The sequence below is a fragment of the Quercus lobata genome, chromosome 10, assembly GCF_001633185.2.
Source record: "Quercus lobata isolate SW786 chromosome 10, ValleyOak3.0 Primary Assembly, whole genome shotgun sequence".
Lineage (NCBI taxonomy): Eukaryota > Viridiplantae > Streptophyta > Magnoliopsida > Fagales > Fagaceae > Quercus > Quercus lobata.
Window position 1 is genome coordinate 41,687,794 of NC_044913.1, and position 21,766 is coordinate 41,709,559.

At 32.8% G+C, this 21,766-nt stretch overlaps 1 protein-coding gene across 1 annotated transcript; it reads left to right on the forward strand.

The window, feature by feature from the left end:
* Nucleotides 1-6,613: 6,613 nt before the first annotated feature.
* Nucleotides 6,614-10,330, forward strand: LOC115965342 (probable receptor-like protein kinase At2g42960). Its single transcript, XM_031084537.1, has 10 exons — nt 6,614-6,829; nt 6,918-7,000; nt 7,096-7,327; nt 7,609-8,232; nt 8,326-8,574; nt 8,678-8,841; nt 8,925-9,001; nt 9,082-9,214; nt 9,489-9,638; nt 9,720-10,330. The coding sequence occupies exons 1-10, from the start codon at nt 6,661-6,663 to the stop codon at nt 9,954-9,956; spliced, it is 2,118 nt and encodes a 705-aa protein (XP_030940397.1). The 5' UTR covers nt 6,614-6,660; the 3' UTR covers nt 9,957-10,330.
* Nucleotides 10,331-21,766: the final 11,436 nt, after the last annotated feature.

Consider the following 21,766-nt stretch of genomic DNA (forward strand, 5'->3'; position numbering starts at 1 on the left):
TACATCTCAACCAAAATTTTATTTTAAATAAATGCTGATATGCTGAAATATTATATGAGAAGCATCATGATAGAGATTTAAAAAAAAATAAGATTGCCAATTAATTGTAACATGATAATGACACTAATCCATTAAATAAATAGCTTCGCTAAGAAAAGGCACAGAGGCCCACAAGCACCCAGTCTGGCAGACACATCCATATGAATATATGATGCAATCTTGCGCATGTTGTGAACAAACGCACCGTCCATATAAACAGGTAATAATTAATCAGTAGAACATCACAACTTTTAGCACAATTCATTTTGTGACTAGTAATGAGAATTAAATATGTGAATCGACATAAATTAATCACTTTTTCCCCCCAGTCTGGCAGACACATCCATATGAATATATGATGCAATCTTGCGCATGTTGTGAACAAACGCACCGTCCATATAAACAGGTAATAATTAATCAGTAGAACATCACAACTTTTAGCACAATTCGTTTTGTGGCTAGTTATGAGAATTAAATATGTGAATCGACATAAATTAATCACTTTTTCTCCATCACTCACAACATGCGAACGGACAAATTGTACTGTATTTTTTGGGTTGCTAACATTTTTCTAATCAGTCACCTTTTGAACACATGAAAGGCACACTATCCCGTCCCATCCCATCTCCATCAAGTAGTCAATATAATACTATTTGCTAGCAATCAATTGCCACATTGATAGGCTGAAAATAAATTATTACATTCTCCACCTTTTAATGCTGATAATAAATGTTATACACAAATCACATTCTAGCAAAATTTTCTTGTTGTTCTTGTTACCAAACAATATTCTCTTGTTCTGTGTTAAAAGTTAAATGCCCAATGATTTGTTCGAGGAATGATGCTTCTTGAATCTTGACGCCTCCCCGTGAAACTATATTGTCTTTGGGAATTAAAAGTTATCTCTTACCACGGGTGTACAAACTTGGTGTCTCAAAGTTGGTGGGATCCATCATCCATATATTTTGAGACTTTATATGCTGTGAGACACCTAATGTAGGAGATAGTTCTTCCTCCTAGGGGTCTCCTAAATGGATTGGCCTTGTAAAATTGAACATGTAACAGTCAATGAGTTTTAACTTGCTTGAAAAAACATATAGGTTGTTTTTATCTCGCCTTGATACGTATCGACCTTTGATTGGCTTGGTTTTTGAGGAAGTCAAGTCTGCTACTCATATCATACAGCAAGTGAAGAACAAAAGAGAAGGAAGAGGCGGATTTCCAATCAAGTACAACGGTATATATTTTCTAATCACAAAATTGGGTAAATTCGGGGTGATGTGATTAGGGAGAGAGAGTACTTCATGTTTTTGCTTCCCAACGCAGAGAAACCTTAATCTTACATTTGCTTAATTTATTAGACAAAAAGTCTTGTGTTGAAACTCATGAGGAGTTGATGATTTTGTTGAGATTGATGCAAACCCAACCATTTTAGCTAGTACCTACCCAAGGACTTTGTCACGTGAGTGAGACTAGTAGTTCTCGAAATGCTACGCTAGGAGGTTTACAACAATTTAGTATGCATTTAGTTCCAAATTAAAAAAATTAATTTATTTTACTATTCAGTTTATTTTTACTACTATTTATGAGTTTCACTGCACCTTTTGTACTATTTCAGCTAACTTTTACCTTTATTTATAATACTTTTAGCAAAAAGTTTTCAATTTTAGTAAAATAAGCGGATCCCAAATATACTCTTAGTCTTTCATGGCTTTAGGCAAAACAAAGATGACTTTAAACTAAGAGGGGGGCATCACAAATAGGATTCAGATCTTCTAGACTTTTTAGGATACTTTACCAAATAGATTTTCTTAAATCTTAACCATTCTTTAATAATTTAATGATTTGGATTTTACCATGTCAGCATTCTATTAAAAATAATTTTAGTTGTTTTATTATTTAAAAGTACTATTAGTGGAATGCTGACATGGAAAAATCTAAGTCCTTAAATCATAAAATAGTGGTTATGATTTAAGGAAATCTATTGGTAGAATACCTTAGAAAATCTAGAGGATCTGAATCCTCGCAAATGAGCTCCTTATAACGTTCCTTATTTTCATAGGCTTTTTTAGTGGCGTGATTTAAAATTTAGTAGATGATATAACTATTATTATTATTATTATTATTTGGCAAGCATTGAGAGAATAAGAATTAAATATAATTTAATGATAGATTTGTTAAAATATACTACTTTTTTTTTTTTTTAGAATACTAAATATTTTAACTCACACACGCACAAGGGGAGATGGGAGAAGGTTTTAAAGAAACTAACAATGATGTATATCCAAAAGAGCCTATCAAAATATACTACTCAGTGCTCACTTCATCTCAAATTGTTGGTCCTTTATTTTATTTTGGAATGTCCCAAAATATAAGCTGCTTTCAAAAGTCAATGTATAAATTTACTAGTTTACCTTTTTGCTTTATTTAAAATGTCAATAGAATTAATACCATTCTTTCACTAGAGTTTAAATTAATGATGCTAGTTTTGAAAAAATTTATCATTTTAATTAAAAAAAAAAAAAACACTTTACCACCACACATCTTCTGTGTGATGGTCACTCCACAAGTATAAGTGTTTGTGGGGTGTGGGGGTAAGGCCCGAGGTTCAAGTTTCCAGGAGGGAGTTTCACATACATATACACTTAGATTAGGCTAGAGTAGAATTCTATCTTGTATAAAAAAAATTTAAAAAAAAAAACACTTTAAATAATGTTCCTTAAAAAGTTGAATTTTCTAAAAATGGCCAACAATTTGGGACAGAGAGAGTATTAACTAATGAGTAAGTTATGGTCATAAACTATTTTACAACATATTTACAAAATATTGATGTGACCAACCTCTTCTTGATTTCCATCTAGGCTCATCATTAATATCACTTTTTCATTTATCAATAATTACTCATCACATCAGTAGTTTGTAAAAAAATTTGTAAAATAGTTTGTATCTCTAGCATTATTCTTAATTAATTTTTTTATTTTTCTCTTTTGTGACCAAAGTATTAATTAAAAATTTTGAATTATGTAATATTGTATACTTTTTATTTAAACCTAGCACATCTTAAATCTTTCATTATTCAAAAAAAAAAAAAAAAAAAAAAATAGAGGAAGATTTCACTTTCATTATGTATAAAAATACATTTTGCTGTACACCGCTGAGATGAGAGCAACCAAAAAGTAAACTTATTTCCTCTTATTTAATGAATCCTACCATTCATTCAATCTTCTGTCCCACTTTTCCTGCTCCATCCTATACTCCACCAATAAAAACATGCCACGTGTTCACCTAATTAATTAAATACTATCATTATTGACTTATTAATACTACCATTATTAATTAATAGTAGTATTTAATTAATTAGGTGAACACGTGGCATGTTTTTATTGGTGGAGCAGGAAAAGTGGGACAGAAGATTTGGATTCCAATATTAGACCATGCACGCTCCCAAATTCCCAATCATACAATTCATTCAGCAAAATACATTATTAATATTATTATTATTTAAACGTCAACTGCCTTGACAAATCATGGATAAATCAATATAGATTACAAAGAAGTTAAGACTTATAACCATTAAGAAAAAAAAAAAAAAAAAACTCAACTCATAAAGTTTTTTTAATTATTTAATAAGAGATTTGGGATTTGAACTCCGCTTACTTAAAAAACTAATTAGTATCTTAGCTTGATGATAAAAAGTAATTATCATTGAAAAAAAAAAAAAAAAACTCTATACCTCTAATTTTATTGATCTCCTATTTCATTTTAAGATGTATTTCAAGATGTCCAAAATATAATATTCTTTGAAAAGTTGGTAAACACCATAAGACCTATTATTGCTTTTATTTTAAAAAATCAATACAAATTTTCAATTAAAAGTTAAATTAATGAATATAGTTTTGACATTTTTTATTCAGAAACAACACATAAATTATGTAATTTAAAAAAATGAATTTTTAAAATAGAATCAACAAAATGAGATAAGGGGAGTAACAAACATAGAACTTTGATAAAAAGAAAAAAAGAAAAAAAGGCTAAAACTATTTTGAGGTAAATCTTTATATATAGCTATGAAAAATTTTAGAATATCAACCAACTCCACGTAGATCACACTCATTTTCATAACTATATGATGTGGCTGGTTGTGAGTGGTGAAAAAATAAAGTGATATATTTGTGTGAAAGTGACAGGCAACTAGTTGTAAAAATAAGTGTGGAATTTGTTGTAGTTCTAAAATAACGCTATAACTATATACTAGCATCATCACACGCGCTTCGTGCTTGCAATGAGTTTCTTTTTTTGGGTTTACATGTTTTCCTACTAGTACTAAGAATTGACTCATGGCCTTGTTTTTCACAGGAATTTCATCCTACTTTATCTCTCCTATTTCCACATTCTTCCATTCTAAAACCTATCATCATAGACAAACCGATTGCAATAAAATAAAGTGAATAATTACACTTTTTAACCCAAAATTCTATAGTTCACAGCTACAAAATTAGAAAAAGAATGAAAAAAGATGAAAATAAAATCTATTTACACATGTAACTCACTCATATACAAAAAATAATAATTTAAGGAGAATTGGAAAGGGAAAAAAGGGAGAAAAAAGAAAAAGTAAAAGAAAACAAAACAAATAGGGTAAGAAAATGGTGCCATCTCTTGAATCTTTTTCATTGTCTGATTTCAATCTCATTTGTCCTTAGTTCCTTATTTTTGCTTTCATAAAAGTAGATATACAACAACTACAATTGATCAAATAACCCTAAAAATAGTTTTATACAATGTTTATTATTTCAAATTCTTTTCTTACAATTTCCATAACAAATAAATCAAAATCATATGAGCAATAAAAAAAAGAAAAAAAGAAAAAGAAAAGAAACAGCACTATGAGAATTAACTTGTAGAAAAAGGCTACTCCTTCCTTTGAGAGAGAAAAGGAGAGGTTTTTATTTTTTAAAGATTAAACAGGAGGAAGAGAGACATTTATTTGTGTTTGATTTGTTCAGAAGGACTAAGCAGAGGTGGAAGTGACTAATTTTAAGGGATATGGATAAGGGGTTATTAAAGAGAGAGAGACTAACGTGAAAGGGAGACTAACATGAGAGAGAAGAAAAACGACATTTTTATTTTATTTTAATTTAGCTAAAATTTAGGAGTTTTTTAAATTAAAAATTTTGCATGTCTAACCCTATTATTTAAAGTAAATTTGAGGATATTTTAGGCATCGAAAATGAAGATCTCAAACAAGTGAAACCCCTTAAATAGTAGTATAGAAGAAACTCATGCACACACACAAAATGTATATTCTTTATTCCTTGCCTTTTATAGTCTTTTTTTTTTTTTTTTTTTTTAATAATTCCTATCTTTCTAGTCATATGATCTTATTAAATCATTAAAAAAAAAAAAAGCGTGTAGCTTGCTTGAATTTGGCTTCTATTTAATTTAACCCCCTAAATTATACCTCATTTTACACTTACCCTGTAAATTATGAGAATGCACACTTTACCCCCTAAACTATATTATCTTTTACACTTATCCCCGTAAACTATGAGAATACACACATACTTCCCTAAACAATAACTCATAGAGAATGTGGTGTAAAGTATTACACATGTAATAGTTTAGGGAGATAAGTGTGCATTCTCATAATTTAGGGAGTAAGTATATATTTGGATAATTGAAGGGGGTAAGTGTAAAATTGGTATAATTTAGGGGGGGGGTTAAAACGTAATTTAGGAAGTATATTTTTTATATTTATAATTCCTATTTTCCTAGTCATATGACCTTATTAAATCATTAAAAAAAAGTGTGTAACTTGCTTGAATTTGGCTTCCATTTAATTTAACCCCTTAAACTATACCTCATTTTACACTTATTCTATAAAATATGAGAATGCACACTTTACCTGCTAAACTATATTATCTTTTACACTTATCCTCGTAAACTATACCCCTTACATGGGTAATAGTTTAGGGAGTAAGTATGTATTCGAATAATTGAAGAGAGGTAAGTGTAAAATTAGTATAATTTAAGGGGGGTTAAATTGTAATTTTTCCAAAAAAAAAAAAAAAAAAAAAAAGGAGTCAAGTGAAACAGCAAGTATGAGTGGAATTAGCTCTGTAGTAAAGCTGGCGTGGGAAGACAACCTCATTGTAATGTATTGTATTGTATATCCGCTTTTAAACCTTACTTGTTGTCTTGTCTTGGTGACAAACCAAACCATATTGTCCCTTGACAACTCCCAAAGCTATTCTTCAGCTCTGTCCAAAATTATATATCTCAAAATAATAATAATAATAAATCCAACGATCCAAAATCACCCAGTAAAAAAGAAGGTCACACGATAGGTCAAAAGCAAACGGTTTACAAGGGATTACTGCCCCCTCTCCCCCCGCACAACAAAGTCCACAACCAATACAGTTTTCCTCCATTCTCCATTGTTTTAGAGAAGATTCCCATTTCTCGCAATTCCCAATACATATGCTCTTTGTTAACTTTTCAGTCTCTCTTTCTCTCTCTCACTATCCCCAAAAAACCCAAAAGTAAAAGTAAGAAAAGCACCAAACCCAAACCCAAAACCAAAACCAACAAAGCACACACAGAGAGAGACTTTGCTGAGAGATGGGGTTAGAAGATGGCGGCGAGGGTGACGGTGAAGGTCAGCCTCGCACGGTGGTTGTGGGGGTGGAGTTAGACTCGCCCAGCCGAACATTGCTCACGTGGGCACTTTGCAATGTTGCACAGTCCGGTGACCGTGTCATTGCCCTTCACGTCATCGACACCCCCACTGGTCTGTGTGTGGTTTTCTAGCATTTTCTGTGAAATGGGTATGATTGTTGTTAACGAGAAATTCATGGGTTTTTTCTCTTGTTTTGTAGAGAGCACGTCTGCGCTTCTCTCGCTCGCGAACCAGTTTAATTCCATGCTTTCTGTGTATGAAATTGTCTGCAAATTGAGAGAGGTGCTTTCCAATTTCTCTGTTTTTGTCTGTAATTCGAGTTTTGGTGTTTTTTTTTCTTAGTAACCAAACAGAGTTGCTTTTGTTCGTTCGTTTAGGTTGATTTGAAGTTGAAGTTGATTAAGGGCTTAAAGGCCCGGAAAATTCTAGTCCGGGAGGCGAAATCTCACGGTGAGGCTACACTCATTGTGGGTGTTTCTAAACCTCGTATCGGAATCCGGCCGTCGGCCTCCCTTGCCAAGTATTGCGCCTCCAAATTGCCGAGGAACTTTTCCGTTTTCGCCGTCCACAATGGCAAAGTTTTGTTCCACAGATTGGCCAAAAACGCCGGTAAGTAAATCCCTGAGTTTGCAATGATTTGGAAGTTGGGGTGGGGGGATTAGGTATGGTAAAATGTCCAAATTGTCAATTGTTCTTCAAATACTTTGATTTTAGATGTTACTATTTTGATTCAAGATTAATGCTCATATATCTTTCTATTAGAAATTTGATGTGGGATTTAGTTTTTTTTTGTTGTTTGATAATTGTTGCAAGTATTATGGTTACTTTTCTCATAAGAAATTAGGTAGAAATGGGGAAGTTCTTTCTAAATAATGTGGGTGATGGTGCAGGGAGAGTGAATTTGGATAAGGGTCATCAGTGTCAGGTAGAATTTAGCTCGGGTTTGAAGAAGATGACGACACTGAAGAATTGCCCGAGTTGTTCGCCAGATGCAGTGTTGCGGGATAATTGTGGGACCCAATCTGCAGAAGAGTTGACTGGGGATGGGGATGATGGTGATGTCAATTTGTTGGCTATGGTACCATACCAAACAGCTGAAGCTGTTGGGAGTTCAAGTTCCGTTGTGATTGTAGATGAACCACCGGAGTTGAAATCTGGGTGGTCAATTCTTCGACGGGTGTTTCTACCTAACCAACAATACGTGGAGAAACCTGTGAAAAAGACGTCTGTGTTTCAGTGGGTATTGAGATTACCGAGCTGGCATTCTTCTGCTGTGGTCTATCCTGACCAGAAGCAGAATAATCTTGATAAGGATGATGAGCGTTGTTCCTCACTTGATGGAGAGACTGGTGCGATTGTGCCATTTGAATCTTCCTCTTTGTGTCCTCTTTCCCCTTGCAGTGGTTTGGGTAACCTTCCTAAAGAATTGTTGGGTTTACATGAGAAATACTCATCCACCTGCAGGTTGTTTAATTACCAGGAGCTTCTGTTGGCAACCTCCAATTTCAAGCCTGGTTCGTTTGCTTTCCTTAATCTTATGGGCCTTGTTTTCAAGTTTACCTCAAATTTTGGAATGTTTCTAATAAAGTTTCATTTTTTATTTCCAGAGAATATGGTTGGTAAGGGTGGTAGTAGTAATGTTTACAAAGGGTGTCTTCCGGATGGCAAGGAATTGGCGGTCAAAATCTTGAAGCCATCTGAAGATGTGGTTAAAGATTTCATTCAGGAAATCGACATTATTACAACTTTACATCACAAGAACATAATCTCTCTATTTGGGTTCTGTTTTGAGGATAACAATTTACTCCTAGTCTATGATTTTCTTTCAAGAGGAAGCCTAGAAGAGAACCTTCATGGTAAACTTTTCTTTTAGTGTATCTATCTGTTTGAATCAGAGAAAAAAATTACATCATATTCTCCATTTTATTTAAAGCTCATAGTGTGTGCTCTCTGAATAAGGTAATAAGAAGGATGGGAAAGCATTTGGTTGGCAAGAAAGATATAATGTGGCTGTGGGTGTAGCTGAGGCGTTGGATTTTTTACACAACGGCTGTGTGGAACCTGTGATCCACAGGGATGTGAAATCCTCGAACATCCTTCTTTCTGATGATTTTGAGCCACAGGTACTGAATTTAACTGTTTAAATTTTATCTGCTACATTATAAGAAGCTATTTATGCTCATTACCTTTCGTCATACTACTTCAGCTCTCAGATTTTGGACTTGCTGGTTGGGCTTCGACATCATCCCATGTTACTTGCACCGATGTTGCAGGAACCTTTGGGTACGTAATTTGATTTCTAGTTCCTATTTTCTCTTACTTAGTTACTTTAGATGTACAGCTAATACTCCCTTCTGTGGCAGTTACTTGGCTCCAGAATACTTCATGCATGGCAAAATGAGTGACAAAATTGATGTCTACGCATTTGGTGTTGTACTTCTTGAGCTTCTTTCAGGTAGAAAGCCAATTAGTGGCAAGGACAGCTTAGTAATGTGGGTAAGTTCTTATCTCTATGAAATTTAACTCCATTTGCAGGAGTATTGGCTGCTAATCTTGTTTCTGAACTTTACACCCAGACAAGAAATAACAACTTTGTATTTGACACACAATAGGTTGAGTCGCTGATATATAAAAAGAATTCATTTTTGACAAACAGTGGTCTTTAGAGAAGCAAACTCTTTTTTATAACTTGGAAATTATTTATTGATTGCCTTTAACTCAGTATATGTCTTGATTCATCTCAATTAATGTGGTTGATGATGATATCTAGGCAAAGCCAATTTTGAAGGGTGGGGAGGTTTCCAAATTGCTGGATCCAAGCTTGGGCAGTGACTATGACCATGTTCAGATTGAGAGAATGGTTTTGGCTGCTACCCTTTGCATTAAACGTGCACCTAGATTACGGCCTCAAATCAGCATTGTAAGTTTGCTCAATACTCGAACTTTCCACTCCTAGCAATTATTTCATATACTGATCAATGTTTTTTTCCTTCACCAAAAGGTTTTGAAGCTTCTCCAAGGTGATGAGGAAGTGACAAGGTGGGCAAAGCAACCCTGCACTTCGGAAGAAGTTGATGACTTGGATGGGGAGGCATTTCCTACCAACCTCCAATCCTATCTTAACCTGGCATTGCTAGGCTTGGAAGATGATTCACTTTCTAGCAGTGGCAGTGAGCAGAGTGTCTCATTAGATGACTATCTGCATGGGAGATGGAGCCGCTCATCAAGCTTCGATTAAGTTTGTCTGCAGAAGAATGCAATCCTGCAAGCAAACATTTTTATTTTGTTTTAATTTTTGTATATCATTTTCCTTTCTTTGTATATGCCTGTGTTTTGTAAATACAATTTTTGGTTCAGTCACTTGGACTGGGTCTCGGAAGAGTGGATCTTTGCAAGAGGTTCGACCCCATCCTGGACTTGGTAGTTTTGTTATTTCTCAATGCTGATTTTGTATTGAAAGCTGGGGTCTGTTTAGTCTTCTCGGTGGAGAGCAAATTTGCACTAGCCTGTTACCATGAGCACCAAGTCATTGCCTTCATGTGTAGTAAATATTGGGGTCTTTGTGCAGCTTCTGGTCTCACTGACTGAATGCATCATTTTCTGTTAATATGATTTTTTTTTTTCTTTTCTGAACTGATGTTTAAGCTTACTTTGTTTGTTTTAATGGAAAATTTTATCCAAAGATATGTTTCTGTGTTTTTCTGTATAAAGAAAAACTAGTCAAAGGAAAATTATCTTTAATTAATGCAAATCCTATTAAAAGGATGATTGAGAGATTTTTTTTCTTTAAATTCTTTTTAAAAACAACGCTACAAAACAAAGGAAGCCAACATTAATGATTTCAGCTCATTTTCAAGGTCAATAGACTCAATACCAAATACAAGTAATATAGTTTTTCAGAAAGTATAAAATGACTTTTTATTTGAATACGTAAATGTTAAAACAAACAGTGTAAATGGCACGTTTCCATCTTGAATTCAACACAACAGACAAATTTTAGTGCCAACTGGTCTGTGAAACATAGCATGACCGTGACCTTGGTCTCTTGGGTTGTATATTTTATTACTTTTTTGATAGATTTTAATTTCTTTCATTTTCTACGATATTGATATTTTAACAGTTGTTAGAGCCGCGTTAACAATTAGGGACAGAATTGAAGGGTGCATACGGTGCTACGACATATAAGATCAATTATTGTTCCTCTTTATTTTATTTTATTTTTTGAGAATCAATTATTGGTCCTTAATTGATACTAAAATGAAATTCAAATGTCGAAACGCCGTGTATATGTTTAGCTCTAAAACTAAAATTAAATTGTAATCATGGAAATGAAATAGACAATATTCATATCCTTTAATGCAAGAATCTAGATCTTATCCTTTTCTTTTATAAATTTTTATGAAAATATCTTATCTATATTTTTTTTAATAAGAGATCTTATCTAAGTAGTTTTTTTTTTTTTTTTGCTAGGTAAGTGCGGGGGATTGAACCCCCCAGCAACAGATCACAACATAACCCGGGTACCAACTTGCCTAGAGGGGCGGCGGTAATCTTATCTAAGTAGTTGGCCATAAAGTTCCCTATTAATCAAATATTCAAATATGCACGCGCGCGCACACACAGAGACTAGCCTCATCACATGCACTTTGCACGTGCGAGGAGGCTTTTTTTTTTTTTTTTTTTGGGTTTAGTATCATAATTTTTCCTTCATAACAATTTGAAAAAGTAGACAGGATTTTTTTTTTTTTTTTTGAAGAGAATAGAATTCTTATTTTAATTAGAAGCTTTTGCATGTTTATCCAAATCCAAATTGATAATGTAAATCACCCAAAAGAAAAAAAAATTGATAATGTAATAGTTTAAAAAAGAAACGTGGGATAGTTTAGCTTGACATTTATTTTATTTTTTTAACGTGGAATAAATTTTCCTTTGACTATCTAGTGGGGAGTTAATAACTGGTGTGGTGGGCCTTTTTGCATTGTTAGGCCTCAATTCCTTCTGCTACGCTGCGGCGCTTTAGTCTGAGGTAAGAGAGTTAGGATTGGCCTTACTAGGGCTACGCTTCAGGCTAGCTTGTACACAAGTTAAGCCAACTCAATGTAGATGTGCCCTGGCTTGAGTGTTGTGGGTTAAGCGTATGGCGTGGTCACAACAGGAATAACTATTGCAAGTGTTATGGTAGGAATACAGTACAGCAGGATAACTACAATACTAAACGTAATAAATAAAACTAATACCGAGGAGATAGTAAACAGAGTTACAACAATATAATACAGCAAATAGAAATAAAACTATAGCAGGGAAAGTAAATAGCTCAATAACTGAACGGTGGGCGAATCACCCAATAAAATGCGACCAGTAAAAAGGGAAAAAAACTTGTCTGCCGAGTGACAGGCTGAACTTTTCAGCAGAAGCAGACCCAAGAAGGGAACCAATCTCCATTGTGGGTAACCTTAAGAGAGGCTCCTGCCATAATAGTTACACACTTTGGAAAAATGACCTAAATGGGTTGAGCTTCGATTCTCAATCTTTTGAGAGTGGGTCCGTCAAGAGGGAGAGAAATGATGGTCTTGATGCACGCCTCTATTCCTACCGTTCACTTTCTATCTCTCTCTCTGGTTTTCTGTCCAATCTTTCTTTCCTTCTTTTATCTTTGGTTCGGTTTTTTTTTTTTTTTTTTTTTTTTTTTTTTTTTTCTTTTTGTTTTTTAGCCATTGTAAGATTTACCCTTTTTGTCCCTCAATTGCTTTTGGCTCCTTATGGGAATCCCCCCAAGACTGCACACTAGCTTGTCGGCTGCCCAACCATTATCTATGTTCAGAATGTATTGGTTGCACCACTCTCCATTCCTAGACAAAATTACTTGTCTTGTTTATTACCTCTCTCTATTTGTTTTACCCATGTGGATAAGGATTAAGCTACCTCATCACCTACCTCTATGGCACGCATCAAGTGGTCCTAGCCCATACTCTTTTGGGGGAAATGCCATCCCAGCAGGAGATTTTCCTCAAAGAAGTATAAGCGGAAACCCCAGAATAGACCCCCTTTTCTCCCCACCACCAAACCACACTCTCAGAATACCTTGACCCATGGCCCATCTCTCATGTATTGTCTAGGTACAAGTAGGTCTTCATCTTCCTGCTGGGCCCATGCTTCCTTCTTTATGGCCGTAGGCCTTTTTGGCCACTAATCTTGCCATATCACTTGGTTGTGTCTGCTACAGTTTTGCCTTTTTTTTTTTTTTTTTTTTTTTTTTCTTCTTATTATCCTGTGGGCTTGCGAGCTGATGTTCCTGCCATGTCAACCCACTTCTTCATCAATCCTTTGCTCAAGACTTCCTTAGCCCACTTTCCACGTCTTTACCTCTTTTGGACTTATTTGCCAACATTCCTACCAAGCCAGCCCATTTTACTACTTTATTCCTTGGGCTTCCTTAGTTTATCTCTTTTTACTCCCATGGGCTTGTTGCTAAATTCCTTGGGCTTCCTTAGCCCTTTTACTGCACTTTCACCTCTTATTACCTTCTTTTGGGCTTATTGGTCGTTAAGCCAGCCCATTGAGTTTACCAATTTATTCTCTGGGCTTCCCCGATTCATTTACTTCTCCTTTACCTCTTATTATTCTCATGGGCTTATTACTTCATTCATTGGGCTTCCTTAGTCCATTTACTCATTCTTTACCTCTTTTTATTTTCATGAGCCTACTGGCCATCAATCCTGCTGCTTCAGCTTGTTGGGCTTGTTTTCTTATTTCTTTTCTATTTTGCCCCTCATTTCCTTCTCACCTTCTCTATTGTTGGGTTTCTTCTGCTGTTGGGCCTTTTGTCAAAAATGGGCATCAACAACTAATAGGTATTTTTTTTTTCTTTTAACTTTTGTTTATTTACGGTTTTAACCTCATTTCTTATTTTTAGGAATAAGGATAAATTAATTAAATTAAGAGTTTTTTTGGAAGTAAAAAATGCAATAACTAACTTTCTGAATTCTCTTGACATTTATTTTATTTTTTTAACATGGAATATTTTTTCCTTTCACTATCTAGTGGGGAGTTAATAACCAGTAGATTTTTTTTTTTTTTAAATATTTTTAACTTTTGTTTATTTACAATTTTAACCTTGGGGTGGGCCTTTTTGTGTACTAGGCTGGACTGCTCCTGTCGCATTGTGGCCTGATAATTCTGGGGTAGGAAAGTCGGGACTGGCTTAATTGAAACTCACCTTAAGCCAGCTTGTGCGCAAGCTAGGACCCCTAGCAGGAATCTTGGTCATGTGCTCACAACAGGGAATGCTATCATCAAAACATTATGGCAGGAGAAATATAATACAGCAGGATAGTTGAAATATTCTAACTGGAGTACCAAAAGATAATGTTTAAACGATTTTGCAGCAGGAAAATACGATAATATGAGTATGGCAGAAATAAATTAGTAACAAAAAAAAATAACGTTAGCATTGAAAAATTATGATAAAAGAAGGAAGGGGGTCAGTTTACTAAACTTGGCTCCTTGGCCAATTTAAGTCCAAAAAGGGAATCAATTTCCAAACTAAGTAACCTCACAAGGAAATTCTGCCATAGAAATTGCCTATTTTGGAAAATGGGCCTAGGTGGCTTAATCTTAAACTCTTAACTTGCTAGAGAGTAGGCTATTGAGAGGGAGAAAAATGAGTAGCCTTTTGGTGCATGCTCTATCACTCCTCACACTCTTGTTTTTTTCACTTCATTCTCTACTCTCTTATTTTCTTTCTTTTTGTTTATCCTCTCTCTGTTTTCTTTGTTTTCTATTTCTTTGTTTTTTTTTTTCTATGTTTCCTACCGTTCCTCCTTGTTATTGTTTACTGTGCACGACTAAGGCCTTTTTTATATTACTTGCTATGATAAGATTTACCATTTTACCCCTCAACCACTTTTAGCCTGTTATGGGTGTCCTTCTTGAATTGCCCACTGGTCTGCTAGCTGCCCAGCCACCACCACTACCCTGTGCTGGTCGTGCCACGCTTCATTCCCAGACAAAATTTGTTTTGTTTTGTTTTCTTACTTCCCGTGGCATTCCCATCAAGATAAGGGTTGGGCTTCTTTCTTACTAACTCCTATAATATGCACCTAGTGATTCTAGCTTATCTTTACATCTTTTGGGTGGTATGTCATCCTAGCAGGACATTTCTCCCAAAAGAGCTTGAGCGGGAACCCCAAAATAGGCTTCCTACTTCTCTCTACCACCAGACCATACTCTCTCTTACCTCTGACTCATGGCCCACTGCCCCTGTATTGGCTGGGTACAAGTGGGTGGTGCTTGAGCCTTGTGTATGCTCCACTCCCATATAAGTTCATTGCTTGTTTGGTGTTCACGTGTTTGCCATTGCTTGCGGGTTTGTTTGGCCCTACTGTGTGTTCTGCTGCTCGTTTAACTCTTTGTGGCACGGATGAGTCATCGGGTTTTCATTCTTTGTATCTCGTTTCTTCTTTAGGTTAGCTTTGGGCTTTTTCTTCTTTAATTCAGCCCATGTCTCCTTTCACTTCTAGTTTGTGGGCTAACTGGTACTCTTACCACGCCACTGCATTGTTTTTGCCATGATATTGTTTAACTTGTGTCTGCTGGGCTCCCTCTGGGCCTGCTATGCCAGTTTCATGTATTATTCCTTCCCTTAGTTTACGTTGCCCATTATTATTGCTAGGTTAGTTCTTATAGCATCTTGAGTTTCCTCAGCCCATTTTATTCCTTTGAGCATCCTCGGCCCGTTTTATTCCTCAGGGCATCCTTGGCCCATCTCGTTATTTCCTACTTCCTACATTCCCATGGGTTTTTGCTAAATCTTTCGGACTTCCTCGGCCCAATTACCATATCCTTTACTTTTGGATTTATTGGCCTTTGAATCAATCCCATTTACTAATTCCTTTCTTTGAGCTCCTTTGGTCCATCTTTGCTTACTTTCTACTTTTTATAATTCTCATGAGCTTACTACTTCCTTCTTTGAGGCTCCCTTGGACCCATTTGCTTTCTTTGGGGTCCTTTTACTATTTTGTGGCCCTGTATACCATTATTCTTGCCATTCGGGCCTAATAGTTTTTCTTACTTTGCCAATTCTTCTTTCTTCACCCCTTTTATATTGTTGGGCTTCTTCTTGTCATTGGGCTTTTTTTTTTTTGGTTGCCAAAATGGGCATCAACAAACCTCATTTCTTATTTTTAGGAATAATGATAAATTAATTAAATTAGGGGTATTTTCAAAAGTAAAAAAAAGCAATAATTAAATTTCTGAGTCCTCTTAATATATATATATACATATTTTTTTTTTCTAAAGAATTTTATATTTAGGAATAGATATAACAAGTAGTAAAAAAAAAAAAAAAAAAACCGACACAAGAATCCCATTGAAGATGGGGCATGGACTTCAAAAATTATGTTGTTTCTCTTCACCTCCCAAGTCCCACTCCACTAGATTTCATTGGCAATTAGCTAGCAAACACTAGAAACTTATACTATATAATAGCACTCCCAAGTCCCAAATCAAAATCAAGCTTTCTTCGTCTTATTTTATATATATTAGCTACTGTATTGGAAAAATATGGGTATGGAAATTGTAAGTGCAGGCTTTGGATCCTGGTGCCCAAAGTGCCCAATACAATGAATTTGTAGAGAGTGGGCTTAAAAACTAGGCTTTAATGGATCGAATAACACGCACGGTGAATTAAAGCAAAGAAAGACAAACGCTGTCAAAGAAATCCTTCCTCGGCAAAATTCGAGGAGAGTGACCCTTAAATATATTTCTTTTAGACCTGGATATAATTTCATTTCTTGTTACTACAGTGTTTTCTCCATCGATTTTTCGATGGATCTCCTGTCCCCGGAGGATCTCTCTCATTATATAGCCTCCTTTGGTTGATTTTAACCCTTTATTTGTTGACTATGTAGGCTACTACTTGGGTGCTTGTCCCATCAGACGCCTTCCCAAGTCTTCTGTGAGTTGCAGCAACCAAGACAGTACTGTTTAGGGGTCTTCTCTACATAAATGTGGCCAAGGTGTTTGGTGAGATACATTAAATGTGGTGGCAGCTACCATCCCTTCAATCACGTCAGGGCTAACCCCCTTTCTAAGACTCTTCCTCTACAGTGTGGCCCCCTCTTGTAATGTGCCATTGACATGGCCATGACCCACCTCTCCGGCCTTACCATCCGAGGGTATGGACTCCTCGGAACTTCATTGGCCTCCTCGGCCTTGGGTATGACACGTGGCATGATTAAATTTTTGTACCCCACATAAATCATATGAAAGATTAATATATATGTGTGTGTGTGTGTTAGATTGTGCAATACCTAGAGCAATAAAATCCACAAATACTACACATGGAAAAAAATATGAAAGATTAACAACTAACTCAGAAGAATAATTTAAAGAAAAAGGACAGATCTAAAAGTTTGATCCCAATACAGCAGTCAAAGCAATGACTTTCTAAGAAAATTATAGAACTTCCTTTCAATACAATTTTTTTTTTTTTAAGTAAATAAAATTTTTCATTATTTCCGAACAAAGAAACATTTACCCCCCAAATGTAATAAATAGGAGGGAGAAAAAAAAATGATGCCCTTCTTAATGATATAAATTGAGATGTCAAAACAATAAATTTTCAATGATGACATGATCAAAGTTGGAACTCTTTTCAGTGCTATGTAAATAAATCCAAATTCTAATTTTCTATCTAAATTGATTTGAAAGGATGACGTGCTATATTTTCAACCCAGAAAAAGAAAGAAGTTTTAATTTATGGGGATATTTATGTCTTTTTATTGGAGTAATTGTTTTTTGTTAATGTCATCTATATGAAATTTCAATATGGATGAAAGTGAAACTACAGGTTTTGAAAATAAGACTAAAGAGGAGGTTTAATATAGACCTCTAAAAAAAGGTTTTATAATTTTGCACTTTTATTAATATCCATGTCTTTTTGTGCCTTTTGTGCTCCTCCAAGTACAAACCAGAAACCCTTTATTCATTACGTATACGGTTCCACCTACCCTTAAATATTCTCCTTCTTTATGAACAAATGGGCTTTCATGTAAAGCCCTAGTACTAAAAAAATTGGCCAATGAGCAATTGTGACTGTAATAAAATACCCAGATTTAGCAAAGCTTATACGATGAGAAGTATTATTAAAAAGGCTTTTCCAAACTCAATAAGACTGAGCACTTACATATATATATATATATATATATTTTTTTTTTTTTAATTACGAATCTCTACATTTTTAATAAGGGATCTCCGGATTTAGTTTTTGGTCAAGACTCAAAACTCATTATTATTATATGGACATTTTAGGATTTATCGTATGGTTTCCGTTTAGACTTTAGAGTAATTTATACGCGTCCCATAAGAATAAATCGACTTGACTAATTTTTAATTCTAATTTATTGAGCCCGATTCTCACGATTATGTTATACTTGACGTGTAATTGGAGTTGGTGATTGGTCACGTATAATTTCTTTTTTAAAGTAAAATCTCCATTAACTAGTCATTCCAATCACTGCATTAATTGATAAAGGAATATATTCTGTGCACACTTCAACAAGTGCCTCTTTAGGCTCATTGGTGACTCCTTTTTAACAAGTTAGAAAAAATTAACCTCCAAACTAATTTTGAAGAAAATTCATCAAACCCATTACATGGTGAATGACAAATAATACTTTTGACATGAATTTTAAATAATACTTTTAATTATATGATATATAATTAATTATGTGATTTTTTTTAAATAATACTTTTATGAGTCAACAATTGAAAAACTTTGTTCAATTTTGACGTGTGGGATAAAGTAAGTGTGTACAGGTCAAATTTGTATAGAGCATTTACATCTAGTGAGGCGTATCCCATCAAAATGCAAAATAGATGTTACCGTTCACACAACACAAAAAAAAAAAACACAAAAACACAAAAACAAGCCTACATCCGATGATGCATTTTGCAAAAAATTTTGTATCTTTGCTACAGTAAACATACATGTTCACTTTAGCAATAGTGAAAGTTTTTAATTTCCTTTTATTAACTCTCTCCTCTACTGTCTAAACCGTAGGTTTGGGTTGGCTGCAATTTTTTTTTCTTTTTCTTTTGTTGTTACTTGATACTTGCTAGGTTGTGTATAAAGTATTATTATTATTATTTTTTTTAATAGAAAAAAAGTAGTATTATTTTAATGTGCAGAATTATAAAATAAAAAAAATGAGATATAATGTGTATTGTAAAAGTGATTATATAAAATAGGTAAATTGGCTCTTTGATATTGTATTGTATTATATATATATATATATATATATATATTTTTTTTTCATTCATTTCGGGATGTGAGTGCTTTTAGATAGTAAACAATGGGATAAATATTTACAACATTTATTGGATAACAATCCATTGTATAGTGTTTTATATATATACTAGTATTATGCCTGTGCGATGCACGGCTTAGTAAAAAAACTTATATATAAATTATTATTATTTTTGATAATATAATCAAATTTAATAACAAATAAAATGGTAAAAATATTTTTAAAATTAAGTACATGGAAAATGTATATTATGTAAGTATTTTTTTTTTGCAAAAAAAGATATTATAAAATATTTTTAAAAAATTATGGCAAGTTTAAATTTTTTAAAAGATCTTAGTATTAAAATTGTAATTTGATTATGTGTGTGTGTGTGTGGCACTAAAAATCTTTCCATTCTAATTATAGATAAATTTCTTGCATATATGGCCAAAAAAAAATCCATAAACTACCAAAAAAATAAAATCCATAAATTACAAAAAATGTAAGTATTTAGACTACAATATAAATGTAAAATTTTATCTATAAATTACCAATCATAACCACTTTAATGTTTCCATAAGGGAGGAGATAATCTGTATAATCAATTAAGAACACCAAATAAAAAAATAGTGTCAATAATTAAGATAAATTGCATTATCTAATTTTTTTTTAAACCATATAATTTAAGCAATAATTGAACTACTTTAATAGAAAAATAGAAACTAAAAAAAAAATGAAGATAGCTCTTCTCACATAAATCTCATAATTTCATATTGTAGATGAGCTCCATCCCAAATAGATTCAGTGATAATATTTTGACTAAAACAAATATTCCATAAATTACAAAAAAAAAAATATAAGTATCTAGACCTTCTAGAGTATCACAATCAAAATAATTTAAAAAATAGATAAATGAAAGTACATAAAGAAAAAAGAAAAATTGTATTGCAATGTAAATGTGTAAAAGTTTACATATAAATTACCCGTGTCTAACTATTTTGATGTTGTCATTTGTATCTAGCCATCTTGATATTGCTATAAGTGAGGAAATAATCTGCACAATCAATTAAGAACACTAAATCAAAAAAAATACATCAATAATTAAGATGAATTGCATTATGTAAAATATTTTTAAAAAAGCATAGAATTTAAGCAATAATTGAACTACATTAATAGAAAAATGTAAAAAGTAATAAGTAAAAAGAAGATAGCTATTCTCATTGAAGAAGCCAAATCCTTCATTTAGTAGTTCTTCACTTAATTAATTTTGGTTTTTTATGTATTGATTTTAGCATTCTTAAATAGTAGAGTGGAGTAGATTTAGTAGAGTTTTAGTTCAACTCAATTTCTCTTGGATTCAAAAGTTTTAGTTCAACTCAATTTCTCTTGGATTCAAACTTAATTGGTAGAGCTATTTTCTTTTTACGTGTATTATTATATGTTTTTTTTATTGGCTGTTTTCTTTTTAAGTGTAGCTATATCGATTTTTTTTTTTTTAAATCATAAAAACGTGCTCTATGTTGCTGTTTTTTTTTTGATAACTTTTTTTTTTTGATAAGATTTTTTTTTTCAACTCAAACGTGTGCTATGTTGCAGGTTTTTTTTAAGTAAATTTTTATTTTTATTTTTATAAAGGATTAGATAAAGAATTTAGATTGAAATCAAATAAAGATAAAATTTTGATTGTAATTAAATTATGATTTTTATCAACTTAGATTTTACCTTTTTTTTAATTAAGAATTTTTTTATAAAGGATTAGATGAAGAATTTGGATTGTAATCAAATTAAGATAGAATTTGGATTGTAATCAAATTATGATAGAATTTGGATTGTAATTAAATTATGATTTTTATCAACTTAGAAATTATAGGAGAAGTTAAAATCATATAAATGTGTACTATGTTGTTGGTTTTTGTTTTTATAAAAAAATAAGGTTCTTTTTACGTGTAGTATTATTATTATTATTATATGTTTTTTTTTTTTTTGCTATTTTCTTTTTAAGTGTAGTTATATCTGTTTTATATATATACTAGTATTATGCCCGTGCGATGCACGGCTTAATAAAAAAATCATATGTAAATTAAATGTTTGATAAAAAATCATATATAAATTAAAAAATATATTTTGATGTTAAATATAGATTATAAAAAACAGCACTATTTCAAAAGTATTAAGAATTAGCTTTCAATTCCTATTAAAGAAAATAAGTATAAGAATCACTAATTTTTGTTGTTTGTTGTTGGACTGAGATTATGATAGGATGATAGATTGAACATATTAATAACACAAATTTCCTTACCTTTCATTCTTAATATTACGAATTGTATCTAGATTGTACCTACTTTTGTGATGGTTGATATAGAATTTTAAGAGAGAGAAAACGTACAATTTTTTTGCAAAAGATTATTACAAATTAGTTGTACTTTTCTTTTTAGTTGCTTTATAACTTCTTTGGATAAAGTTGTGTTGATAACAACTTCTTCTTCTTTGTGGGTTTTTATTTTATTTTAATTACAATGATTTTTTAGATAAATATAACATATTATTTGTTCTTATCAGCCTTTATTCTATTGTTTTATCACTTCTTAGGATAAATTAGTTTTGTTCTTTGTGTATTTATTTTATTTTGTTTTTAAATTTCTACATTTGATAATTAGGTTTTAATAAATAAATAAAAATCATATTCTATTTCCTTACAGATCAATCACGTTTTTTTTTTAGTTTGGTAATATAACACATTGATTAACAATTCTATTTTCAA